Source organism: Drosophila serrata, unplaced genomic scaffold (assembly GCF_035046125.1).
Source record: "Drosophila serrata isolate PLE 108 unplaced genomic scaffold, ASM3504612v1 contig_276, whole genome shotgun sequence".
In the NCBI taxonomy this organism is placed as follows: domain Eukaryota; kingdom Metazoa; phylum Arthropoda; class Insecta; order Diptera; family Drosophilidae; genus Drosophila; species Drosophila serrata.
The window spans coordinates 3,041,822-3,068,467 of NW_028257174.1; the positions used below are offsets into that span (position 1 = coordinate 3,041,822).

General features: G+C 40.2%; 2 protein-coding genes and 1 long non-coding RNA gene across 3 annotated transcripts in view; all 3 read right to left on the bottom strand.

Moving 5' to 3' along the window:
- Positions 1–1,094: 1,094 nt before the first annotated feature.
- The window catches only part of LOC147643196 (uncharacterized), a 33,019-nt gene continuing 7,467 nt past the window's right edge, over positions 1,095–26,646 (bottom strand). The window contains exons 2-3 of the long non-coding RNA XR_015272270.1: positions 4,245–4,695; positions 1,095–1,338 (exon numbers count right to left, since the gene is read on the bottom strand). This is a non-coding gene — a long non-coding RNA (uncharacterized LOC147643196). The remainder of the gene's footprint in view (positions 1,339–4,244; positions 4,696–26,646) is intronic.
- Klf15 (Kruppel-like factor 15) lies at positions 12,863–13,759 on the bottom strand. The gene has a single exon (XM_020948231.2). It carries the CDS (start codon positions 13,748–13,750, stop codon positions 12,863–12,865), a length of 888 nt encoding a protein of 295 aa, XP_020803890.2. The 5' UTR covers positions 13,751–13,759.
- Positions 25,502–26,168, bottom strand: LOC110180540 (uncharacterized). Its single transcript, XM_020948230.2, has one exon. It carries the CDS (start codon positions 26,085–26,087, stop codon positions 25,656–25,658), a length of 432 nt encoding a protein of 143 aa, XP_020803889.1. The 5' UTR covers positions 26,088–26,168; the 3' UTR covers positions 25,502–25,655.

Below are 26,646 nucleotides of genomic sequence, written 5' to 3' on the forward strand. Positions count from 1 at the left end.
GCAGGTCCAGAAGCAGGTCCAGGAGCATGGCCAGAAGCAGGTCCAGGAGCAGGGCCAGGAGCAGGGCCAGGAGCAGGTCCAGAAGCAGGGCCAGGAGCAGGTCCAGGGCAGGTCCAGGAGCAGGTTCAGGAGCAGGTCCAGGAGCAGGGCCTGGAGCAGGTTCAGGAGCAGGTCCAGGAGCAGGTCCAGGAGCAGGTCCAGGAGCAGGGCCAGGAGCAGGTCCCAGGAGCAGGTCCAGAAGCAGGTCCAGGAGCAGGTCCAGGAGCAGGTTCAGGAGCAGGTCCAGGAGCAGGGCCAGGAGCAGGTCCAGAAGCAGGGCCAGGAGAAGGTTCCAGGAGCAGGTCCAGAAGCAGGGCCAGGAGCAGGTCCCAGGAGCAGGTCCAGGAGCAGGTTCAGGAGCAGGGCCAGGAGCAGGTCCAGAAGCAGGTCCAGGAGCAGGTTCAGGAGCAGGTTCAGAAGCAGGTCTAAAAGCAGGGCCAGGAGCAGGTCCAGGAGCAGGTCCAGGAGCAGGTAGAGGAGCAGGTCCAGGGCAGGTCCAGGAGCAGGTTCAGGAGCAGGTCCAGGAGCACGGCCAGGAGCAGGTCCAGAAGCAGGTCCAGGAGCATGGCCAGAAGCAGGTCCAGGAGCAGGGCCAGGAGCAGGGCCAGGAGCAGGTCCAGAAGCAGGGCCAGGAGCAGGTCCAGGGCAGGTCCAGGAGCAGGTTCAGGAGCAGGTCCAGGAGCACGGCCAGGAGCAGGTCCAGAAGCAGGTCCAGGAGCATGGCCAGAAGCAGGTCCAGGAGCAGGGCCAGGAGCAGGGCCAGGAGCAGGTCCAGAAGCAGGGCCAGGAGCAGGTTCAGGAGCAGGTCCAGAAGCAGGGCCAGGAGCAGGTCCAGAAGCAGGGCCAGGAGCAGGTCCAGGAGCAGGGCCAGGAGCAGGTTCAGGAGCAGGTTCAGGAGCAGGTCCAGAAGCAGGTCCAGGAGCAGGTTCTGGAGCAGGGCCAGGAGCAGGTTCAGGAGCAGGTCCAGGAGCAGGGCCAGGAGCAGGGCCAGGAGCAGGTCCAGGAGCAAATCTGCTTGCTTATACAATCTTAAAATTACATAAGGATGCCTTAAGGATAAATTCGATGAAGAACCGGCTTGTTCGTTCTTCCTGGACATCTGATGGACACCCGCTGGCCGGTGTATTCCCTGGACATTGTGTGCTCCTTGCGCCGTGTAATTGTGTACGGTGCAAAATGTGGTGAGTATATTCCCAGGAGATGTTGCCTGACGTGTTCCTCAAGCCTATTCCTTCTCCTTCCAGAGGCAGTGCATCGATGTGTTCAAAATAAAGATCTTAACGACGACGAGGTCCAGAACTGAAATTACGACAAGAATTATATTGTATTATTATATATTTTATATAAATTAATTATTAAAAATGTATTGTTGTTGCGCTTGTTGTTGTTGTTTTCAGAAGGAAAGGAATTCGCTGTTGATGCTGATCAAGAGTATATATGATTTATAAGATCGGAAATGAGTCTTTCACTTTCTTTTAAGCTTCTGACTGAAGATGCAATACCATTTTTTTATTGACATTAACTATATTTTTGCAATTTGCAATTTTTTTTGACAAATCAGAATTTTAAAAATGCATAATTAATTCATTAATTCATTAATTTCAATTCTGAAAGCGTTCGTCAGTTAATTGTTAGCAGGTCAATAAAACTGCTTATAACTTATAGGGTCGGAAATGACTTCTTCACAGCGTTAGAGCTTCGAACTATAATTAAAAATCAAAATAAAATGAATAATAAATTTAAATAGCCTCCATACATGATCTTAAAAGTTAACTTCAAATTTGAACTCATTAACTGTCTAACTTGAATTTAAACTTTTTATTATGATCAAAATCCGATTCGATAATTTAAATAGTTCCCTAGGCCAATGTTTTTAATTATATATTATAATTTTTTCTTTAGATTTCCGCGACCCTGGCCAATAGAGTTGCCAAGAAAAATCAAGAAAAGCCGCCAACTATTTGAGGTTACGATAACAATACATATTTATGCAGAATAATAAACTTAAGCCATACACCGGTGCACATGCCAGTGGTAAAACAAGTTTAAGAACAAATTCAACAACAAATTGAAGAATGCTAAATGAAAATAAAAAAACACAAATAAAAATAAAATAAGAAACACACACAGGGAAAAAGGAAAATAACAAGAAACGGGGAAAATATATACATATATATGGAAAAGAGCAAACTTGTCGTGGGTTAATGAAGCCCACGGGGGTGAGTTGAGAGGAGCTTGGGGATGCTGATTTCCGAGGCGCTGGTGGGGTTGCAGGTGCACGCGTGGGGTTGGCCACTCAGGTGTGAAATTTTATTGAGTCGAAATACGAAATATATGCAAATTGCGAAATAATTTAATGACGCGTTTAATTGGGTTTTTAGCGAGGGAGCGAACGTTTTTCAAGAAAAGCTCGGCAAGAGCTCGAGAACTTTTTTGCGAATGAGGGGAATCCCCTGCCGGCTCCTGCCTCCTCCTCCTCCTTATCAACATCACCATCATCCTTCGAGAAGGATTGTTTGGGGCTGATTGGAAAAGTTTCTTTTTTTTGGTTCTCTCTCCGCCGAATCAATTGAAATTGAGCGCTAATAAGAATTTGATGTGCGGTAAATGGGACGCATGAGGGGAGTGGCTGTAGCTGTGATTTTGTAAAAAGCCAGTCAAAGTTTTATCATTATCATGGCTACGTGAAAATCTTTAGAAATGGCAGCAGCACCACTCCGGTAATAAAATCCAGAGCAGTCCTTAAGAAGATATTTAGTATAGGCCACATAAATATAATTGGCAGGAATTTACTGCACATTTACATGTGGAGACACAGGGAGACATAATGCCAAGCTTTTAAGGATTTTATTATTACTAAACACATATAGCACAAATATGAGATAAATATTTGGAATACAAGTCTTTTTTAATTTGTAACCCCCTTCAACTAAAGAAGAATGCTTCAAATTTATAGTTCAATTTTAAACTTCTTTTTATTTTTATTTAAACCCTCTAAAAATTAATAATCTAACTAACTATTTCCGTGTTTTCACACTGAGTGTCCTGTTTTTCGCCGGTGTGCATTTAATTAACTCTGAGTGAGGTGTCTCTTTTTCATTAACTTAAAACGAGCACAATCACTTAGTACAGTTGCTCCTAAAAGTTACTGCCATATTCATAAGTTAAACGAAACAAAAAAAAAAAAAAAGAAAGGGAAAGCCGCAGTATGAACAAACTTATTCCGCTTCCAGTAGGAGCAGCAGCTGTTGAAGGCGGTTTTCCTTTTTTTTTTTGTCAAGGATAAAGATGTGGCAGGTGACAAACTCATCAACGGAGCAACACCCGGAGAACCCTATACATGTTGCTCTACTCGCCATTGAACCAGAGTTACATTTTTTTTCACCACTTTTTATTTGTCAACGCCAAGGTACAGTGATTACTACAATGAAAAACCATATTTTAGTTTGGTTTTTCACTTCATTAAGTTGTAATTTTTTTAGGGAAAACAAATTAAAGATTCATATAAATATATAAAAAAAAGCAATAATTGTAAAATTCTTGGACGACTTTGGTTGCCCAAAACAGTATGCTACAATTATACACCCGTCTGAGGGAATGCTCTGGGCAAATAATGGCGCATCTTTTAGGCTGAATTGTTTAGCAACCGCCGGAAGTGCCCATTCGTTGCATACTTTTGCGTTGAAATTACATCAGATACACCATTTGTTTCTACATTTTTCCGCTAGGTGGCTTGCTAGAAACCATCAAAAATAGCCATTGTAATGAGTTTTTTAAACTTTGTTTTTAAGTATTTAGAGCAAAGTACTCGCACAGGTGTAATAAGTATAAAAATATTTAAATATTCAAGTCAACAAAAAAGCTAGTAAACTGTCAAAAATAATTATGTATAACAGTCTGTACAGCTCTTAATTTCACGCTCTTTTCATATACCACGTAATATATGTATATGAAGAAATAGAGTTGTAGGTTTTATTTGTTTACTGCTAAAAACTAACATATAACTACTTTCCGAATTAAAATTAATTTTGGTCTAGTTATGGGATTTTTAAAATATTACTTGTCGAACAAATTGCCACATAAATATATATGTTAGGTAAATATTACTTTAAATAATGCTCTCTGATTACCTATTCCTACAATTATATTATTTAATTTTAATTTATTTAATACAAGCTTACACCAATAATTGTAGCACTACTCACGTATATATCCCATAAATCTTTGGAGCATCCACTGTACAGAAGGACATCAGCTTGAGGCTTTATGGTCGTCTATGGGGTGAGTGGTGGTTTGGCTGGCAGGTGGTTTAGACACTTGCGTCCCCAGCTGAGCCACATCAATCGCCTGGGCAGCCCTGACAAGGCCAAGAAGTTGTCCTCAGGAGTCGAAGTGGCACTGCCTCTGTGGCGAAGGCGAAATGTTGGGGTTTTTCTGACGCTGCCGCTCGCTTTCCATTTTTTCTTCTTTTTTTTATGACGCGCAGGCACGGCCATTATAAATTATTATTCATGAGCGGATGCGGATATTGAAAAGTTTCACTTTGCTCCACACTTCGTTCCTTCCTCCATGGCCACCAACAGTTCTGTCTTCATTTCAATTTTAACATCGTCGTCAATGCCGCCGTCGACTCTTGTCTTGTTGTTGTCCTGTATCCTGGAAATATTGTTTTTTTGTAAATGTGATTTTGGGAAACCCTTTCGATTTTTCGTTGTTCATTTATAATTATTTATTGCACTCATATTTATAAATATATAAAGAAAAATTTTAAAAGGTTTATATTTGATTCTAATGTAAGAAGAAGGAAATTGGTAGTTTATGTTCATTGAAACTACAAACTTAAAAAAAAGGAATATTAATTGTATACTTCTATAGATATTTAAATAACACCTTAATCTTTATTCTTAAATTTTGTCAAACCTAAACTCTTAATACATTTAAAAAGTATTTATTGATAAATACTTTATAAGAAATATAATCTATGAAGCACAGTAAATGTAGTGTTAAATGGCTTATGGCTCAAGGTAATTTAATTTATAAATTTAAATCTTATTAGAAAATAATTTTTAAAGGGTATTTCAATCTTTTGCTTGGCCTTTCCTGGCTTGTTATTATTCTTGCTTTTGTTGTTGTTTTTTCTTCTGGTTTCTATATTTCAGTTTTCCCCGCAGTTTTCCACCGCCTCTCTCCCGGTTGTATTTCATTTCTCTTCTTTTTTTTTGTGTTTGGCTCTGCGCGTGTTGTTTGGAAATTAGATTTGTGCACGTTTCTTGTTTTGTATTTCCGTTTATCGGCATTTTTCCTGCTTCATTTTGGTCTGCCTGCTTTTCTTATATATTTTTTGGGTTATTTTCGTTGGCCAGGCTCTTTTTTAGTTGTTGTCTATATGTCGCTCTTTCTTTTTCACACAAAGATTTGTTGTTACCAGAGTCTTTGATTCCGCTTGCCTGCTGCTCCTGCTGCTTGGAGAACTTTTCCATGGAAAATCGAGGCCAAAGCTGGCAAGAAGGTTGTGTCGGGGGCAGTTATGATCCAATATTCGTGGCCATAATTGAATTAGATGAGAGGCAAATAACAATGGCAGTGCTGGCAGCTACATTCAAATTGGAAGCTGACAAGGATATTAACTGGCAGGACATTCGAACGTGGCAAAAAAATGGAGAGAAATACAGTGACAAGAACTTGAAGATCGAAGAATTGAATATATGAAATAGATGTTTCTTAAGCTCCTTCAGGATTTCTGATTATTGCTTACATGTACAACTTTATATGTGTAAAGAAGCAAATGCACTCCGATTGTGTGCAAATAAATATGGGAGAGTGAAGTCAGAGTCTGAGCTTACATCTCAGCCGTTGCTCTAGAAAATCCCCAATGCATCAATCTCCCTTACCATAGCACCCTGAGAATCTAAAATCCAAAACCCCCTGCGCCACAATTCCGTTTGTGAGCGGAGGCTTCCAACATGTTGTTTCGCATCTACCAGCTTGCATTTCAATTTCAGTTTTGACTTGGGCTTAGCGTCAAGTTATTGTCATAGACCTGAATGCAGGCAAGGCAAGGCAAGGGGAGGCGAAACGGGGCGAGGCAAGGCTGATGGCCATATGGCCACATATGCATCTGGCTCTGGATCTGGCTTAATATTTCTTATTTATTCAAGGCGGTGCCGCCCCTCGGATGAGCCACTGTCCATACATACTGTCTGCCATTGTGCCTGCATTCAGATTTCCCATCTCTTACACCGTGTAGCTGTAGCTGTAGCTGTATCTGTATCTTGTATCTTGTATCTCGTATCCGTATCTGTGTCCGTGTCTATTATCTGTATCCGCATTCTCAGCTGCCTGGGGATTTCCCCCTTTTAAAATTGATATTCCATTGACGTTTTGGCGGCCTTAGCTTTTCCTCAGTTTCAGTTTCAGTTTCAGTTACAGTTCGAGTAGCCCCTGGCGCTGAATTCAAGTTATTTATGTGCTCGTTTACAACTTTGCTCTTATACATGTATAGATATACATATATATAGACGGATATATAGCTATAGGAACCGCATTGATTGAAACAAAGTTTCGCTTTGTAGCGGCCTCGCACAGTTTGATTAGCCTCATTGAGTGACGTGCGAACTTTTTAATCAAACTTCGGGATGTCAGCTCAGGAACTGAAGCAATTAAGACATTTTCACCCTCACTTTTTCGTTCTTTTTTTCTGCCATGTCTGCTCCTTTTTCTATTCCCTATTTTCTATGTTCAATTTTCTTGTATTTTCTTGTATTCTCTCTGTTCTATTTTCTATTCCCTATTTACCAGCCTTTCTGGACCTGATCTAATTTAAATGAGAGCTGAGCGCTTTGCATGGAGCGCATTAAATCTCATACGGGCAAACCGGATATGGCCTTTTTTATGGCAGCCAAGGAGAGCCAGCCTTTGGCACTCCACCCGCATGGCAAAAGTGCACTGGAAAAATAGTCTATTAAATGGCACTGCAAAACCTAAGTTGCCTATAAGAACTCCCTTTTTAAAGGGTCTAAATGCGAGAATAAGGAATGAAAATATACGACAAAACTTAAATATAGTTACATTAAATGAAAAATATAGATAGAATAATAATAGTAGAATTAAAATTATATAATTAAAATAAAATTAAACCTATATCATTATATAAGACATATATTTTTGTAAAGGAAACAAACAAAGAGTAAACAAAATGTATTCAAATGTAATTTTAATAAATTCAAAATGTCTTGAAAAATATCAGTAACTGTAAATTAAATTAAGAAAATAAATAAAAACCCATATAAATCTAAATTGCGTTATAAATTTAGCAAACTTTTCTCTCACTGCATTTCGGATTGGGGTTTTGGATGGGCGAACAACATTGAAATGGCAAAAGCACCGCAAAAGCGAACTGCAAAATTGAAATATTTTGATGTAACCCAGAGACCGAGACCTAATGTGGATCCACCAGATCCACATGGCCACTACATCATACCCCTCCCTCACCCACTCTACCCACCGGTAACACTCTGGGAACCCCCCGCCGAATCCGTATCCGACAAACCCTCACGCACACATTCGTGTTGAATTATAATAAACCAGAAATGAGGCTCCGCAAATGCCGGAAATCGCTAGTCGGGGCCCCCAAAAATCCTAGCCGGACTCGGACTCGGATTCGAACCCGTACCCGTACCCTTACCCAAACCCAAACCCAAACCCTGGGCACGTAAAATATACGAGCTCACGTACGGCGAGGTGGATCTGTAGCCCCAAACTTGTATTAATATCCATTAGATTTATGTTTGGCAAATGTAACCACAGAAATTACACTTTAAAGTCAGTTTGCCTTTGCCTTTGCCTTTGCCTTTGCCTGCCTCGATGGCAATGGCCGGCAATTTTTCGTCGATATCGAAATGGGCAAGACCCACCCCCCGCCCCCCCTTACCGGGGACAAGGTCGTTCTCATTGGGGTAGGTTTATTGCCAGGGAGTGCTTTTTTTGGGGATGAATCCCATACCCATTCCATCCGGTCGCCCGTTCGACCCACATTAGATATTGCCAGAGAGTTGTTTTAATAGCCCGGGTCGGGCTCATAATTAAACTCGGCGGGAGTTCTGTCCCCCAAAACCCCTTTTCGTGGCCATTTCCTTGGGCTTGGGCATGGGCATGACACGTACTCCGCACATACATTACACCAGCATCTCTCTCTCTCTTTGCCGGCCAACTTATGGGCCACATGGACCTTAACACTTTGGTGCCACATTAAGGCTGCAAATTGTTAAACGTGGCCAGGACTTCCCCTCCTTCCCACCCCCTCTCCCACCTGTGAGTGGGGTGGCAAGGTGACCGACCACCGAGTTCTGGCGACTTATTACCCAAGTTCATTAGCATTTCGAGACCTGGGCGCCACATCGAATGCCAGACAGTTGACACTTGACACGGCAGATGGGCGGTGGTTGGGGGGGTGTCGCTGACGGGGTCACTCGGAGTGGAAAATACCAAGGAAATTTCACACACACTTTTTTGCACAAAAATTTCGTTGAATTTCTGACGATTTTCTAGCATTTTAAGTTCCTACTTTGTATGGGAAATTTGAGATTTTACTGGGTGGCAAGAAAGAAGACAATTTAAATGACAAACTCAAGACATTGAAGCTCATATTGAGTGTTAATTATTCGGGAGGTTAAAGTCTTTATATTGGACCAAGAAAACCAATCGTAATTCGATCAAACCTAAGCTAAAAATGCATTAATTTCAATTCGGAAGAGTATTCTGTGTTAATTTTCATTAGGTTAATAACTCTGTAGACTCTATTCAAATTGTAAAAAAAGAAAATTAAAAATTTTTGGGGGATTTTTGAAAATTTGAACGATGTAACCATAAAACCTTAAGCTCAAATCTCTGACCAACATTTAGTTATTTATAAATATGTTTAAAATTTCCAAGAAACCCTCTTTAATTAATACAAAACAATTCAATAAAAATATGTAACCATAAAACACACATCTTAAAGAAGCTAAAGGTGTTTACAATTTGCAATATAATTAAAAAAAGAGTAAGCCTATTCGATTGTATACATATATATAGATTTTCTAAGGTATTTTGGCCTTGGCATTCCAATAGCCGGCTTTGCCTTTGATTTTTTTTTGCAGAATTTTTTTCTGGCCGAGTGAAAATACCTGGCCAAAAGAACTTTGGAGTCGCATTCCTGTTCGCTTTAAGCGCTGGCAACTTTTCCGCAAGTTTTCCGCATTTTCATGGCAGTCAATTTGCTAAATCAAGAATGCGACAGCAGCAGCCAAAGATGGCAATGAGGGGAGGGAAGGGGATGGAAAAGCAGGAAAATAAATATGCCAGCCTTCAGCTTTCAGCTTTTCCTGGCCTCAGCTTTGGAGATGGAAATGGAACCAGAACGGAACCCGATGCGCCCTGAATTTTCACCCCAACTTTTCTTCTGTTCTCCCCGTTCCTTATCCTTGCTCCCCTCCTTTCCTTTTCCCTTTCCCCTTTCCCCTTTCATTTTCAGTTTATTTTTTTTATGTATTTCACTTATTGATGAGTGGAAATGCTGTTGACATTATTTGTGTGGTCGCCGCCGCCAGTTGGTCGCCCAATGCAATGCAAATTTGTTGACACAAACTCAAGCTGCTGCTGCTGCTGGTGCAGTATATCCCTGTAGCCCAGATATACCCCATATTATAACCCCATATATATGTGATATATACATATATTCCCTTATATATGTATATTATATATATAGCTATGGGGTATGCGGCAGCAGCTCATTGCCAAACCCCTTGCCAATCGCTGGCCCCTGAGAATCAAAGTCTCGATTCTCGTAAAAATGATTCATGATATCGCATTATTTCCGTATCATTTGTAATTTCCAGTTTCCTGCTTATTTTCACCAGAAAGAAAGAGAGAGAGAGAGGGACAGAGGGGAGACAGAGACAAAGGCAGAACTGTTGCAATTACTATATATCTGGGATTTTATAACTTTTGTGCTCTTCCTGCTGGCTGCCCTACCTTCTTCGTCTTCTTCCAGTTTCTGCTGCTGATTACAGCCAAGTCACAGACACAAAGTTAGAAATACTCGCACACAGTCAGAGGCAGTCACAGATACAGATACAGTCACAGCTACAGCTACAGATACATTTGCAGTCCCACAGATACTTTCAGAGGGGGGAGATAGACTTAAAGCATTGCAAAGGAAAGATTGTCTTCAAGATTAGGGTATTTCTTACTTTAATAATTTAAAATTTAATATATATTTTAATAATTATTAAAACTTTTCCCCCTACTGTTGAAAGTCAGCGAGCCACAGAATCACACAGACGTAGCCATTGTCATCATCAAGGTCCTGCTGATGCCCTGCTCCTGCTCTTCCTCCTGCCCATGTCCTTGTCCTTATCCTTTGTTCTCTAGACCCGCCATCCATGGACTCACGCTCACACTCAACACTTTTTCTTGTAGTTTTTGATGAACATTTAATTGAATTCTCTCCCTCTCTCTCTATCTGACTATACCGCGCTTTGTCCTCCCATTGATGTATCCGTGGTGCAAGGATGTGTGTAACTACACCTCCATTATGGCGCATCTATATATATATATATGTATCCCAAGATATAGTGTGTGTGGCATCTAATTAAAATTGCAATCGGAATTCTGCAGCTCAGCGTTAGCGACAAAAACCAGATGTATCCATAAGCCAACAACGAGCTACTTTGCTAAAGGCGATATCCCTAGCAAAGCTGAGACGACTTATCGGATGTTGGTTGTAAAAAAAAAATGGATACTAAGCAGGAGTTATCCTTGCAGCTGGAATGAAGCCATCCTTGCACAGCTAACCGGCTATCACAGTCATTCATTTGGAATGGTCTATCAAAGGGTTTAGGTGTTGGATTCATATTACAACTTCGGTCTGTAGCAGTTGCTTATTTGAAAGAGTTTTTGCATTTGGAAATCATTGTTTATAAATGTATATATTTAAGGTATTTATATGTGGAATATACATTTTGCTTTAATCAATATATTTCCCTTAAAACAGAAGCTTAGAATGGTATAATGTTTAATTCAGGTTTTGTGGTAAAAGCAAAACCTATGTTCTGCATATGTTTTCTAACAAAATAAAAGGAGAAAACTATCTACCTTTTATCTAAAAATTTGTATATATATTTATAGTATAATATATTAATTTAATGGTATCCTTGGCTAATATATATTTATATATATTTAATTGTATCTTTTCTTTCGTTAAACAACTAAAACCCCTTGCAATTTTTGTATATAATTAAAAACCTCAAGTTATTGTTACACAATTGACTAATTAAAGCTTAGTAGCATACAGTTTCCAACCCGAATCGATGTGTAGTTAATGTGTTACTTCCCCAGGACCTCATCTGTGGAAGTTCCTTCTCTCTCTCCCCCCCAGCAAGCATTCTTGGCTAATTGAACCAGTTCCTCGAAGTGAGGCTGCATCTATGCAAATACCGAGAGAGGGAGTTGCTCCTCCTCCACCCACAATATTACCTCTGTATAACCAGCTTCCCCTCCTGTTTGGGAATTAAGCTGGGGAGGAGGACATCAACGCCAAGAAAAACAAAAACAAGGACTTCTTCGACGACGACGACGACGACGAGGACGTCGGCAATATCAAACAGTAAATAGATAAAAACAACATGACTTAATGAGTGGTATTTATTTTTATGCTAATTACTTTCGAATAAGCAGAAAGGGGAGAGTTCCTTCCTTCCTACCCGAACCGGGGGGAGCGGAAGGGGAGTGGTAGTTATATCCTTAACGAGGGCGGCAATAATTGTTGGGGGGTCGCTTTTCCTTAAGGCACCCAGCATTCCCGCTTTTCAACGGCGGCAATGCAATGTTTGCATAAAGTAAATGCCATTATACAAGCAAGTTGTGCTGTAAATTCACTTCAAATGTACAAAAGCACTCGCCCTGAAAGCCGTAAAGTATGCGATATGACAGCGCATAAAGGATGCGAGCCGGGAATCCTTGGCGGGTGCTTTATCACCACAGTTACTCCCCTTTTGGCTCAACCCTCCTTTATATTCTCCATATTTTTTCTTATATTTAATTTGTGAATATTTATATTAAATATAACTTTGAGAATAGTAACATAATTAGAGGAGGCTTGTTCGTTGAGAGTCACCTGTAGTTTGAGGCCAGGAGCAATTCCTTTGAAGTTGAGATAGAAGGCCAAGTGCCACCTTGCTCAACAGGTGAGAGAAAAGATCCTGGAAAATAGTCAAAATCAATAAGAACTACTCCCGAGTCATAGGAAAGTCTTTTGGCACTTAATACCTTTCACACTTTCCTTCTGTAGTTCATTACTAAGTCAAAATATATTATTTAATATAGAAATGTAATGCTTTTAGGCAAGGACCTACTCTCACTAGTTTTGTTTCATTAAATAAATCCCCTATTATCGGATTTTGCCTCATATTATGTACTTAAATTAATTACTTGGCCTGCGTAAATGAACTTATTTCATCATATTGTTCAATAATAGCACAGACTTTTGTTTTTGTTTATAACACAGGCCAGGCAGTTGTAAAATGAATTAACCATTGGCTTATGATTTCTGTAATTAAATCAATATGCTTATCCCCAGAAAAAAAAACTCAAATGTAATCCGTAATGATTTAACTAATGGTTAAAATGTGGCATTATTAAATTAAACATATGCTTTTATGGTAACATTGAATTAAATGCTTTTTTATATTTATCACAAAAATATGAAATATGTCGATTCTTATGGAAAAAAAATGTATAAAAATAAATACAAGCAGAGGAGGAAATTAAGCCACTTTTTGGCTGTCTAAATCTGATTCTTTCGCTTCCTTCCCGGTCTCACCGCATAAAGATCATCGGAGAGGATTCTCCCTGCCCTTGTGGCTGCCAGAAGCCTTCGCTCATGGACCTTCCGGTGTTTGGTCAGATGATCCGATCGGGCAAAGCACTTGGAACAGTAATCACACTTGTAGGGTTTAACTCCGGAGTGGGATCGTCGATGCCGGGCCAGCTCATCCGAGCGGGAGAACCTCCACGTGCAATCTGGCCAGCTGCAGGCATAGGGTTTCTCGCCGAGATGCCGACGCAGGTGAGCCTTGAGGTGGGCGGGTTTGGCATAGATCTTTTCACAGTCACCAAAGGTGCACAGGTAACCCCTCTCACCGCCGGCATTCTGACCCAACTGGGGGACAGCAGACACCGCTGCTGGTTCCTCTGGAGGTGATGGTGGTGGTGGTAATGGTGGCGCTGCCAGTCTAAGATTACTATTACTCTCCTCCAAGAAATCCACACAGTTATCCGTGCAGAGAGGTGTGCGTTCTGGTAGAAAGTCCACTAATTCTGGTATCTCCACATAGTTGTCCAGCAACCGCTGTTCCCAGTCACTCAAATCCGGTGGACAAACCGAAGACAAGTCATTGAAGTCAATGAACAAAGAGTGTTCCTCCTCTGGTAAGACTTCGCTACTCAAGCTATTATTATTGTTATTATTATTGCTGTCCAGTGTGATGATGCCATAGTAGTCCGATTCCTCTAGATGATGACAATCCACAACAAAACTGGAATCTGGATAGGTGTATTCCAAACTGCAATTGCTGGGATCATCTGGTAGCCCGGCAAGAATGGCCAACGGCTCCTGCTCATCATCCAGATCGCTGTAGAGCTGCTGGAAGCCACCGGTTGCAAAGAAGTCCATAATGCAAATGAGCTGAGTCCGGGCGAGTGTCCAAATATTTATAATATACCCGGACACTACGATATCTTTTGGTGAGATATAGGGATATAAAAGGGAAGAGGTAGCAACTTACGCATACCCTGTGTATGGAGATTATGTATATACTTTTGAAGGTAATTTTAGTGCATTTTAGAAATACTATTTACTCTTTGAAGTAAAATGATTAATGTATATTTACAGCAGATTTAAATTCAATATATATTTTAAAAGCATATGTTTAATATTGTTATTATTTCATTTATTAGTTACAAAATGTACTTCCCTCTAATGTGTACTTCTTCAATGTATATTTAGAGTAGATTTATATTCAATATATATTTTAAAAGCATATGTTTAATATTGTTATTATTTCATTTATTAGTTACAAAATGTACTTCCTTTTAATGTGTACTTCTTTAATGTATATTTAGATTAGATTTATATTCAATATATATTTTAAAAGCATATGTTTAATATTGTTATTATTTCATTTATTAGTTACAAAATGTACTTTCCTCTCTATAAGAAAAAAACCCCTTTAAACATATTTCATATTTTCAATGAATTCAAACTGTATCCAAAACCATCATACCCTACAAAAAAAAAAAAACACTCAGTACCTCTTAGAGAGACAATCCAAGCCAAGTGATTCCACTGATTCCCGGCGAGTATCAATGATTCCTTGGGGAATAATTAGCCGTGGCTTATCTAACCCGCTGCCGGCTTCATTAGTCCGCCGGAGATACGTACGTCAGTCGGTCCAGTCCGGTTCGGTTCGGTCCATCCAACTCTCCGCCAGATGTTGCCATTGATCCGTGATGTGGCGACACATGTGCGAGGTTTTTCGGCGAACGATCGGGAATATATATATATATATCGATGGTATATCGGTATATTGGTATATTGGTGTCTCCGAGTGGCACGCCGGTTCCAGATGGAGCCAAGGGTTAAGCCCGGCGGCACCTTGCTCTCGCTCTTTTGTTTTTTGTTTTGCTCGCCGGACTATCAACACAAAATTTGTTGTTAATTAATGACGAACTAGAGATGCCCAGGGGGATATATCTGCATACATATATCCCATGTTTTCTGTGTCAAGTGAACCGCAGATACTGGGCTGGCGGGGAATTCATTTGGATTTGGAATCAACCATTAGGCAAGTATGTCTCTATCTGGCTTGGTAACGGCATATAGATTAAAGTCTTGCCGGGTAATAATTAATATTATTGTTTATGCAGTAATCATAGATTTTGTTCTGGGATTTGCAACTGAAAGAGTTGGCTTTTTGCTTGCTTAAAATGAAATTAAGGAAGCTTAAATAGTACTTGCTAAAATATTATAGTTAGGATCACACGAATACTTTCTTTAGTTATTCCTTTTTCTATTCCCCTTTTCACTGGCTGCCTGCCTGTGCTATATAGCATTCTATAACCCCCCTGGTACCAGGTCCCAGGTCCTGGGTCCCTGGTCTTTGGTCCTTGTCTATGCCATTCTGGCAGCCCCTTTTTGGCTGCCAGCCCTTTTGGAAATTAACATAAATTTAACGTGCGGCTGGCGTTTAAATTTACTTTCGCCTAATGAAATAATCAGCAGCTGTAAATCCTTATGGCCTGTAATTCTCCCCCCTCGCTGACTACTGGAGTTGTTTGGCGGCCTACGCGTTTTACGCTAATTGATATTGCAAAAATCAAAGGCTGCGCGGCGGGCATTAAAAGGATTTAAAAGGGGATATCAACTGGTCGGGGTTTTTGCGGGAATGCTGAATTTTGAACTCTGACTCCTGGCACTGAATCTGGCAATTTGTAACTACGAGTATTGCCACTCTGATTTCTCTCTATATATATGCACATACACGTATATTTATATAGGAGCAAGCACACCATCAGCATCACCCGAAAGGCAGCAACTTTGTGGAGTGGCTCGGATAACATAAATTAGTATGCTGCCTGCAGGCAGCTCTGGTATTTCGTCTCGTCCAGTTACTTACAGATCCTCTAACAAATATAAGCATACACTTAAAATAATAATAGTTAAAAAATAAATATCTAGATGGATAAATCATATTAAAAATCCAATGGAAATCTGCATATTTGTAAAATAAAGGGAAATCTTTGATAACAACTTGGCTTACATATTATGAGTATATACATTTTATGTAAAAGCTATAATAAAACATATAATAAAATATGTTATATTGGCTTTTATATACCACTAACAAGAAACAATTATAGGGACCTTAAGTCGATATTTTTGTGTGGCAATTTTTTGGGATAATCAAAGTTTTTGAAATCTCATAACTCCGCCAAAAATTCACTAATTTCAATTCGGAAAGCAGTTTTGTGCTAGTATTAAGTAGTTTAATAAAACTGCATACTCCATTTAAAATGTGAATTTTTGACAGATTTTTGCAAATTTTCATAATGTTTTCCTTTTCTTTTTTTCGAAAAATGGTAAATTTCTAAAAAAAAAATTTTTCTGCCAGAGATGGCTAAAAAGATTCGCCTGTTGATGCTGATCAAGAATATATATAATATATAGGGTCGGAAATGACTCCTTCACTTTCTTTTCAGCTTCTGACTAAATTAATAATACCCAGCAAAGGTAAAAAAAATTCCATAAAATACTCTTAACAATTATGCATTTTCATTGGACTTTCGCTCAGTGTAAGGGAATGTGTAACCACATCTATCTATGCATCAGTCTGCAAATACATTTGCCTCTTCAAATTCGTGTTTTGCGTGTGTATGTATGCGAGTGCACACCGCAAGTGTCATAACGGAAATTATGCATACAATTTTACTGTAAATTGCACTTGGCAAAATGTTGTCACCTCAACGATACCCCTGGCCTAACCCAAAAGACCTCGCCGCCCCACTTTAATTCCGATGTATTTCAGTATGAATTCCATCACTTAAAATGAACATTTTGCAAAGTATTTACGAGGCAAAGCCGAAGATTTAATGCCAAAACCAGGACCAGGGATGGCGGACAATGTCCTGTCCGGTTCTGTCGTCCTGGCAGCAGTCAAATGAGCCAAACGGCTGTCCGGATAAATACGGTATTATTTAGAAAGGGTTTGCTTTACTGGAGTCCAACTCCGATTGCAACTCCTAGTTAAAGTCCAAGTCCAAGTCCGAGTTGGAATCCTGGAACGAGTCGTCCTTATCAATCGCAGCTGAGCTGCTTGTTTTCATTGGATTATACAAGTTTTCCCCAGCACTCGGAGCTCCGAGTTACGAGCTTTTGAGTTTGAGTTTGCGAGGAAAGAAGAGCTCCGTGTTAGGCGGCTTACTGTTGTGGCAAATTAAATCGGCATGCCATGTAACCGTAGCTGTATCTTTAGCTGTAAATGCAGATGTAAATGTATCTATAGCTGAAAATGCATCTGCATCTCAACTTTTGCACTTTGGAAAAAGTTAATCACGAAATTTAGAGGGTAAGTAGCTTGTAGCCTCTAATCTACATCTAATAAATTTAATTTATGATTACAAGAAAGCCTTATTTAATACCTGAGACTTTCTACCTAAATCAGCTTTAGAATTATTTAAGAACCTATTAAAACCCCCACTAAAAACACAACCAAAAACCTTACTAATAATCCTTTTAAGTATTTGCAACTTTATCTTATTTACTTATATAGTTTCAACCCAATTATTTCCAGTGTCTCTTCATCAACAAGCTTGTAAAATGTGATTACAGGCATTTATTGCAGCCACTTCAACTCATGATATCGACTGTCATGTGAATTCCTTCGCTTACCACATGCCAATTTTATAATCCCCATGATTACTATCGATTTTTGTTGCTTCCAGCAAAATTTTTGTCGCTCAAGAAAAGCGGATTAAGTCAACGTGTAGTGTGTATTTTTGTATCTTCAGGGCCTAATTGATGCAATTTCTAAGGCTACAAATTATGGCATTTAACTGTGATTGAAAAGAACTTGATTGGGTTTATTAAAAAATATATATATATCTTCAGTTTTGGTAAACGAATATCAAGGCACCGTTTATGTTTCGATTAATTAAAGGACTTTCAATTGAAGCCACAAGAATTTATTAAAAGAGAGTGCATGCACAGTTATGATATAAAAACGGAAGTATAAATACTTAAACTAAAACAAAAAGAATACAATAAGTAAGAAATATACATTCTTTCAAGTAAGTATTCCCATTGTCTTAAACCTTAATTATATCTTTCACTTACAACAAACAAAGCCCTGCCTAGTCTGTGAATCCAAATTAAAGAAATTTAACAACTATAATCTTCTTGTTTTTGGCCAAAAGTACCCTTCAGTGGCAAGCATAACAAAATTCTCGGAATTTAATTGTGAAAATTACAACAGTTTTTGGCCCAAGGTCCAACATTGTCCCACTCAGAGCCCTGGCATTCCCAATTAATTACACAATTTAGCCCAGAAGCGGAGCAAACTTGGCCGCCGCGGCCAACTTTCTGCAACGGGTGCTCCTTCGTTGCCGTTGCCATGGCCAAAAGGAATGAAACGAGATAAAATGTGAGCGTTGAGGCCACCCACCCATTGGCTGCAGTGGCTCAAAGTCAGCTTGCAACAGGTCAAAAGTTTGGCTAAGAAGTCGATTTTGGTCGTTGCAAAGTTTTAATAAACTCGCCAAAGACAATATTTTGTGTGAGCGACGAAACCAACCGAGACAATAATTTGATTTTGAGGCCAGGCAGCAAAGCCTGAAAGCAATTTGTTATGTCCACAGGACGAGGAAGAAGAGTGGATGAAAGTCAGGGGTGTGGGGGAAAATAACAGGTGAAAGGACACATATGACACCAACGCCACCGTTACCGAGATTAAGTGAGATGCAAACGTAATCCAAGGACAAGTGAGTTAACCGGTTTGACCCAATTTAATTAGACACTCGGGCCCAGGGGCACGACCACAGCTAGTATTAGTATTCGTATTAGTGTTATGTAGTACAAGCCCTAGTATTTGTCCTGTCCTCGCCACCAAAATTGAGCCGCCGGCCTGCCAGGATCTATGCCAAAAGCTGAGCTAATGCCAATGCCAAGACATTGTATTGCCTGCCTCAAAGCTGCCCGTTTACAGAGAGGGAAAACTTTTAATTAAAATAATATATAAAATAAGAGAGATAAAAATCCTAGACCTACTGTTTAATATATATATTATTAAAATTAAAAGGAAAATTATTCTGTTATTAAGAGAGTTAATTTTCTATATTATCCTGTCAACTCTTTTGATATTTTCTCACCGTGTGTGTGTACTAGTAAGCTGGCTTAACACACCAGCCTGCAGATGGGAGACGGAAGAACGGGGAATCCAAAGGACTTGACACCGGAATACATCCAACATCCAAACATACTAGGAACCAGCTAGGAGGAGGAGCAACCACGAGGAGCAGGAGGAGCAGAAGGACACACGACATTATTGTAGCAAAGACAGCGGTGGGCGTCCGGGGAGCTGCTGATCGCAGGAGCCAACAATTAGTGTTGACAGACATTGCACTATGCCAAAGCCCCCGGGGGAATTCGAAGGCTTGTTCTACACACACACGTTGAGTGTGTGTGTGTGTATCAGAGGGTATATGTGTGTGTGTACACACGCCCAATCCATGTACTCGCATATAATTTGAGTTTTCTCCGTGTCGTGTCAAACTTGCTGGGGAAATTTATGTTTAGTGCAAAGTGCTTACAGATTGCCACAATGCAAGCAGCGGGCTTTCCTTAATAGCCTAACCGCCTGTCTGGTATAACAGTTGGTATTACACTGGCAGTATGACAGCTGTCTGGTATACCGTAAAGTCCATTTTAATTACTGTTGTTTAGATGGAATATATAGATCGATTAATTCTTTATTTATTCCTTACTTTAAGTTTATAAACTATTTATATCAGAGCTCGATATATATATCTACTTGAAATGCTATTATTCTTTTTAGCTTCATCTACTCATAATATTGCAAGCTAATCACTTCATTTCGGTTATAGAAAAGTCCTTCTTTACTTTAATTAAAATCTGTTTAAGCCCCATTTGATTAAGAATTATTTGCCACCGCATTTCAAAGCTATCAAAATCGAATCTAAATTAGTTTGCGGTATCCCCTCTATTGTGTTAAACGTTTTGCTAAAATATCTTTGGACGACACCTTGGCCATTGTATGTGTTTTAATCTCTCGATGCAATTTTGGTGGCCACTTTGCCGGTTGCCTTTCAGTTATAATTAGGCTCGCAGCGTGGAGTGGGGGAACTCAAGTCAACAGGCAGGCGCTGGCATTATTAACATGAAGGCTCCGAAGGGGGGGCACCAGCTACTATGGAATATGCTAAGCAATTTGGGGTTAACTTGGCTCGGGATGCAGCTGCAGCATGTCAAGGACCTCCCTCCGGGAGGGGGGCCGAACTCCCTTCATTACCAAGGGGGATGCGAGTGCGCCTAATGATGGCCGCTACGCTCAACAAACATGGTCAGCCAAAAGGGCAATGGGCAAGGAGCTAATAATCCTTGGATGCACACACACGCACACTCCAGCAATTTGTGCTTCTAAGTGTACGTTGTGTGTGTGTGAGTATGTGTTTGTGTGTGGTGTATGTTAATGAAGTGCTTGTGGTCAGTCGTCTTCCTTCCTCCATGCCATGCAAGCCGCTGCCAGCAGCTAAGATTTGTTGCCTACTTTTCAGAGAAGCTCCCTCGATTTACATACAATTGAATGGAATACTCAAAAATGGGCAAGAACAAAAGGCATAACACAGGGTCACAGCTTTGGGTCATACAAATAAAGAGGCGGGAGGGGGCGTGACCTTACACAAAAGTGAATTTATTTAGTTTATTTGCAGCATATCAGCAGCCATAACTGTCAAGTGAATGTAACTCCCTCTCTCTTTTTATGTTTGTTTTTCCCCAGTTTTTCTTTCATTCCATTTTGTTGTTGTATTTTGTTTACCAAGGGAGCATGACACAAAGTGGGGATAAACTGGAAATGGTGGGGGTGGAAAGGGGGGTGTGGATAAGGGGTGGCGCCTCATATATGAGGGGTGCAAGATCTAGAGCGGCCATCATCATCAATCATTTTGATTTGCGCTAAAAACTATGCTATGCTTTGTTACTACAATTCTGCATTGCATAAGACAACAAAAAACATAGCAAACGTCAACACAACTACACTTAAGGGAAATCAAATATTATATTAAATGGTTATTAAATTATTATAATAAATATTTTTCTGATAATAATATTATATTAAATAGTTATCAGATTATTTGAATAAATATTTTATGATAGGCCAATATATTTTCTAAGGCTTTATGGTGTTTAATTTAATTTGTGGATTGAAGATGTATTGAAGATAAAGAAATTAATTTAAGAACTGTAAGTTGTGAATGTGTTTTGTAAGTATTTTTTTGTGAATTTATTCTTTATACATATTTTAATTAAGAATTTATAAATTAGCTTCCCTTGGCTTTTGCTTTTATTATTGAAAGCCTCCTCATTGCCTGCTGATTCATTGATATACTGTGTAAATAATTGTGTAAATAATCTCTTAAAGCTTACAAATTTTCTCAAAGTGTAATATCACACACAGCAAAGACGATAAACTACAGTAGCAACAACAAGAAGGGCAATTGCCAGACAGAATGACAACAACAATTCATGTCGACAAGTTGCACTGGCATTTCACTCTTTTTGCAGCTATTTCGGTGTTTCTTTTTTTTTTTTTTTGTTGTAACTCACTTGGCAGTACTTTATTTTTTTTAGGTACTTTTGCATAATATTTTGAGGAAAGAAGGGGGGTTCCGAGGAACAGGACGAGGCGGTACTATATGCATGCATTAGGCGAACATTAATGGAGAAGAAGTATTTTTAGTGCTCGCTCGTAAAACTGCTTGTCAAATATTTTGTGCTGCATTTTAAACATATCGCTTTGGGGTGTCCTTACTCCTTCTTTTTTGGGTGGGGGCTTACTTGCCAGGCAAGCGTCATCCCTCAGCAAGGGAATATATATGAGAGAGACATAATGAAATTTTAATTAAGCTCAAGCAGCAAGCAGAATTAAAAGACGAAATGTGCGCCTTTTAATTCAATTTATAATTACACTCAGCAGTAGCGGCTGGGCTTGCCTTCAGAACACACCGTCTTCTTTTGCCCTGCTTTTCCAGCTTTACCCAATGTTTTCCCAGCTTTTCCCCTGCTTTCCCCTGCTTTACCCAGCTTTCCCCGGTTCGGTCGCATTCGCATCGCTGCGAATCAATTAAAAAGACATTTGCGAAAATGTTGCCAAGGCAAATTGAAACTGAAACGACAACACGAATGCTTAAATGAGCGAATAAACGAAGATGAGACTGTGACGACTGAGTGAGTGAGAGAGTGTGGTGGCAAGGATGCCAAGGATGCGAATGAATGCATAAATGAATGCCACATTGCACGAATGAATGATGATTGTCCCACTGATGACGATGACGATGATACTGTAGATGCTGGATGATGATGATGATGGCGGTACAAGTGTGAATTGGACTGTGCGTCTCAAGACGCTGATGTCCACACTCCGTAGCCCAGTTCTTCCCAATCCCATAACGTCTGCGTCGTTAATGTAATTCAATAACCCGCATCTGGCCATAGCCGCGTTGATTGTTTCATCGTGCAATGCCAGGGCGTCTTGGAATATATGTATATTCCATTAATAATTGCCAGTGCCAAATATGCGAGCAGCATCGAGAGTAAGTACTTCAAAAATATTCAGTTTAAAGAGCAACTTGTTGTCAATTGTCAATATGACACTGATACGTATAAAAGTATAGCTTATAAAAATCAACAAGTTCAAGTTAATAGTTTAATATATTTATCAGAATTATCAGGGTCAATTTAGGCACCTTTCTTAATATTAAAAAAATTTGTTGGTATTTCTTACCATTATATTCTTGTTTTGAGCAAAATTCATTAAAGGAGTCATATCCGACCCTATAAATCATATATATTCTTAATCAGCATCAATATGCGAATCTTTTTAGCCATCTCTGGCCGAAAAAAATTTTTTTTTCAGAAATTTCCCGTTTTTTAAAGAAAAGGAAAGAGGTTATATCATGAAAATTTTTAAAAATCGGCCAAAAATTCACATTTTACATGGAGTATGCAGTTTTGTTAACCTGCTAAAAATTAACATACGGCCGCTTTCCGAATTGAAATTAATGCATTTTTGGCGGAGTTATGAAAGATTTACGATTTCTCGATCCCAAAATCATAATATTTTGTATAGAAAAGTTTTCCATAAAAACAAATTAATAATATATATATGTCATATTTTATAATACCTAATTAATAATAATTATGATAAAAAATTATTTGCCATTACTTTAAATATAGTTTACTATTTACTTAGCTCAAAAAATATTTGTGTAAACGTATTTTGTTCTTAGTATTTTATTAAAAATTTTGTTAGTTACGCCAAATTCCGTATGATTTTGTAAGCTTCTACTATATAAATTCTAATTCTATATATTTTACTTATCGATAGGGAACATCGTCGCATAACTGCTGGGTGCAACATGCATCTGCTCCATTCATTCATTCATACATATGTGTGTGCCATTTATGAACATAATCCCCATGTGACATCCACTTTGCCGTTGCTTCCCCGTTCCCCTTGCAGTCTTCTAGCTCGAAACCCCTTGGCAAACAAACATAAATCAAAAAACTCAACGTAAAACCTTCAAAACGTTCAATATGAGAGAATGCCTTGGATTGTGGCCCAAAACTGAAATTCCGCAAACCATTTCTCATTTCTCGGTGCTCGGTGCTCAAAGCGATTCAGATTGGGAACTGGGATTCCCCCTTTGGACATCCCTCCAATTGCACTAATCTCGTGCCATGCAGCTCCCTCTTTTCGCATTTGCTGAGAGAAACTTTCTAATAATTTCTATTTGAAAGCCCCGGCCAAAAGTTGTGCGTGGTGTGCAAAACTGTCATAATTCATAAGTCGCCATCGCCCCAACCGCCCACAGACTCAAACCGAGCTGAAACTGAAACTGAAACTGAGACGGAGACGGAGACTTGGTCCCCTTTCTCCCCTGGCTGTCTGTGTATAATTACATGGTTCAACTGTCACGGCGGAAAACAAATAAATGAGTTTCGTTTCAGCTAAAAACTTTGCCATCATCATCATCGTCGGGGAACCATCTGCCCCACCAACCTCTCCCCTTTCAGGCGTTTGCTTTATGCAATTTTTTCGGTCATCGATCCGAAAATGGCAGATGCATTCCCATAAAAAAAAAGAAAGAAATAAATCCGAATTCAGACTGACCCACTCATCAATCAATATCAATCCATGTAAATTTTCTAAAAAGCGAATCAATACAAATGCCAGGACACCTGCCAGGACTGCTGCTTGGGGATCCAACAAAAAAAAAAATAAAATTAATTCAGATTGCAATTCCTTTGAATTATACGCATCAGCAAACTATGATTTCTCATGAAATATTAATGCCGGCATGCGACATTTGATATTTGGCAATGTGCGCTTTTGTTTTTTTTGTAATACATATATATATATAGATATATATATATATTCCAACCAACCGACAGCAATTCCGACACTATCCTGGGAGAGAGCAAGAGACAGAGAGGAGGAAGCCATCATGACCAACTTCGTTATCATTGTCAACATGCCATTGAGTCCCGGAGTTCGAGATGGGGGTTCCCCTCACTGTCTCTCTCTCTCTCTGTGTGTGAGTCCCAGGACCCGGATTCTCGATTCTCAATGCTCGATGCTTGATGCTCGTCGTAGTCCTTCGCTTTCGCCTCCGCATAATCAGAGCAATTTCAAAGTTGCGTCTGTCAGAAAGGCACAAAATGTGGCATCGTTTGGTTTTCAGTCCCAAACCAACTAGGCATCGCCTTGCGTCAGAATGCCACCCACCCATTTTCCCCCATCTTTCACTCTCTCACTCTCTCTTTCTCTTGTTCGTTCTCCTTTTTTTTGGTGGCTTTTTTGTTGGCACTTCCTTTTTGACACCGGCGTTCCGCTACGTTTCACGGCTGCCATTTCACCTGGCTTCACCTGGGCGTCCCAATGCTCCGTTCCCTTTCGTCCTTTTGCCATGTCTATCAATGCCGGGGCGATTGTCCTGGCTGCCGCTTGTCAGCCGGAAAATGTGAATTTATCACACGAGCACGTACGCATATTCCTCGTTCGCGTCCAAGTCCGCGTTCACGTCCCTTTTTTCCTTTTTCCACTTCTTTTTTTTTTTTTTTTTTGCGCCGGATGAGTGGGTGTCGCAATTGACCCAAGCCACTCGCCCAGATTAGTTAATATTCACATTTGAATATGACCAGCGAGCGGGCAAGGTGAGCCCGGGTCAACTTTGGGTCGCTTATCTGGACTGAAGCACACGGAAATTCCGCCGAATTCCGTCGAGTTCCGTCGAATTCCGTTGAATTCCGGCCAGAGTCTCTCCCTCTCTGTCTCTGGAAGCCTCTCAAACTGTGGGGAAAATCGCAGCAGCAGCAGCAGGACAAGGAGCATCTCCAGCGACGAGCGACAGAATGTCTTAATTGCATCCTGCTGCTGGCAAATTCACTTCTGCCACTTTTGCCACAATTAAGAGCCAATTTCTGTGCGAGACGTTGCCCAAAGGGGGTTTTCTAATCAGCGCGACAGGCGGTTGTCGCGGTTGTCGGCCGCCTTTTCGCATCCTTTTTTGCCTTTTTGGCATCTCTCTCCTTTTGTTTCCGCCATCGCCACAGAGTTTCAAAAACGGAAGATACACTGCCAAAGAGTATGCTCCTCTACTGGTTAATCAAAAATTTATTTCTTGCAGAGAGCAAAGAAAGGTAAAAAAACCATAAAAACGCAACAAGAAAACCTCTTCTTTTAAGATCAATTTTTAGTGTGAGGAAATGCCAGGAATTTCTAGTTCTAGATCAACAGGGGATCACTTTCATCGGCCAGGCAATTCGTATTCGGAGAACTTTCCCGCTGGAAATGCGGTAAATAGTCATAGGAGTTCTCAAAGCGTAAAAGGCGACGAGAACTTGGACATGGACTGGAATTGCGACTGGGACTGAACAGAGCCTGTTGTTCCTCTCTACCAATTTGCATTGGTCCCTGCATTTGAAATATTTGGCATTGAGATGTCGGTATGGGTAGCCAGATGTGATGACGCGTCTGCAGGACATCCCGGCCATGCATCCTGTTTGCCCGGCATATCAAGCCAATGCTGGTATTGTATTTAAGGGCCAGCCCGGCCATTGTATCTTCACGGGAGATCGTATGCCGGTGCCAGCCCACCGATCCGCCCAGATGAAGGCCACGAACATTGGGTCCATTGGACTCCTGTTCATCACTCATGGTGTTTTCAAAACGAATGATTTGTTATTTAAATACTTTGGATGTAGTATAGATTTATCTATTATATATGGTTTATATGGAAGCAATTTTGACATTAAAAGAAAATTATATCCAAAACCCCTTTGTTGTGGAATTTTCTCAGGATTGGTTAAGGATTATTTCATTATATTCTGTTGCTTCAATGGTTTTTGGGCTACAGAATTCAGGGATTGGGGGATAGGAGTCCATTCGCAGCTCCTTTGATGCCGATCATCTGTGTCATCCCGAATCTGTCTGTCTGCGAACCTCCGATTCGCGGTTTATGCAAATTAGTTGGCATACATTTCGGCGCGTGTGCGTGAGCGTGTGCGTCGTAATCAACTCAGTGCACGGTGTTCCAAGGGGGGGGAGACAACACTGCGTATACGTAATCAACTCAGAGCAGAGCGAAGAGAGAGCGTGTGTGAGCGCATAATATGGCCATAGCAGGGCAATACTCCATCCATCCACACATCTCTTCAGCGTTCGGGTCAGCCACAAAGGTGTCGTCATCCCTGCTGGAGAGTCCTCAGTCCTCGGT

Bases quoted from the DNA above. Each gene is read 5' to 3' on its own strand.
- Klf15 (XM_020948231.2), bottom strand. From the start codon at position 13,750: ATGGACTTCTTTGCAACCGGTGGCTTCCAGCAGCTCTACAGCGATCTG.
- LOC110180540 (XM_020948230.2), bottom strand. From the start codon at position 26,087: ATGAGTGATGAACAGGAGTCCAATGGACCCAATGTTCGTGGCCTTCAT.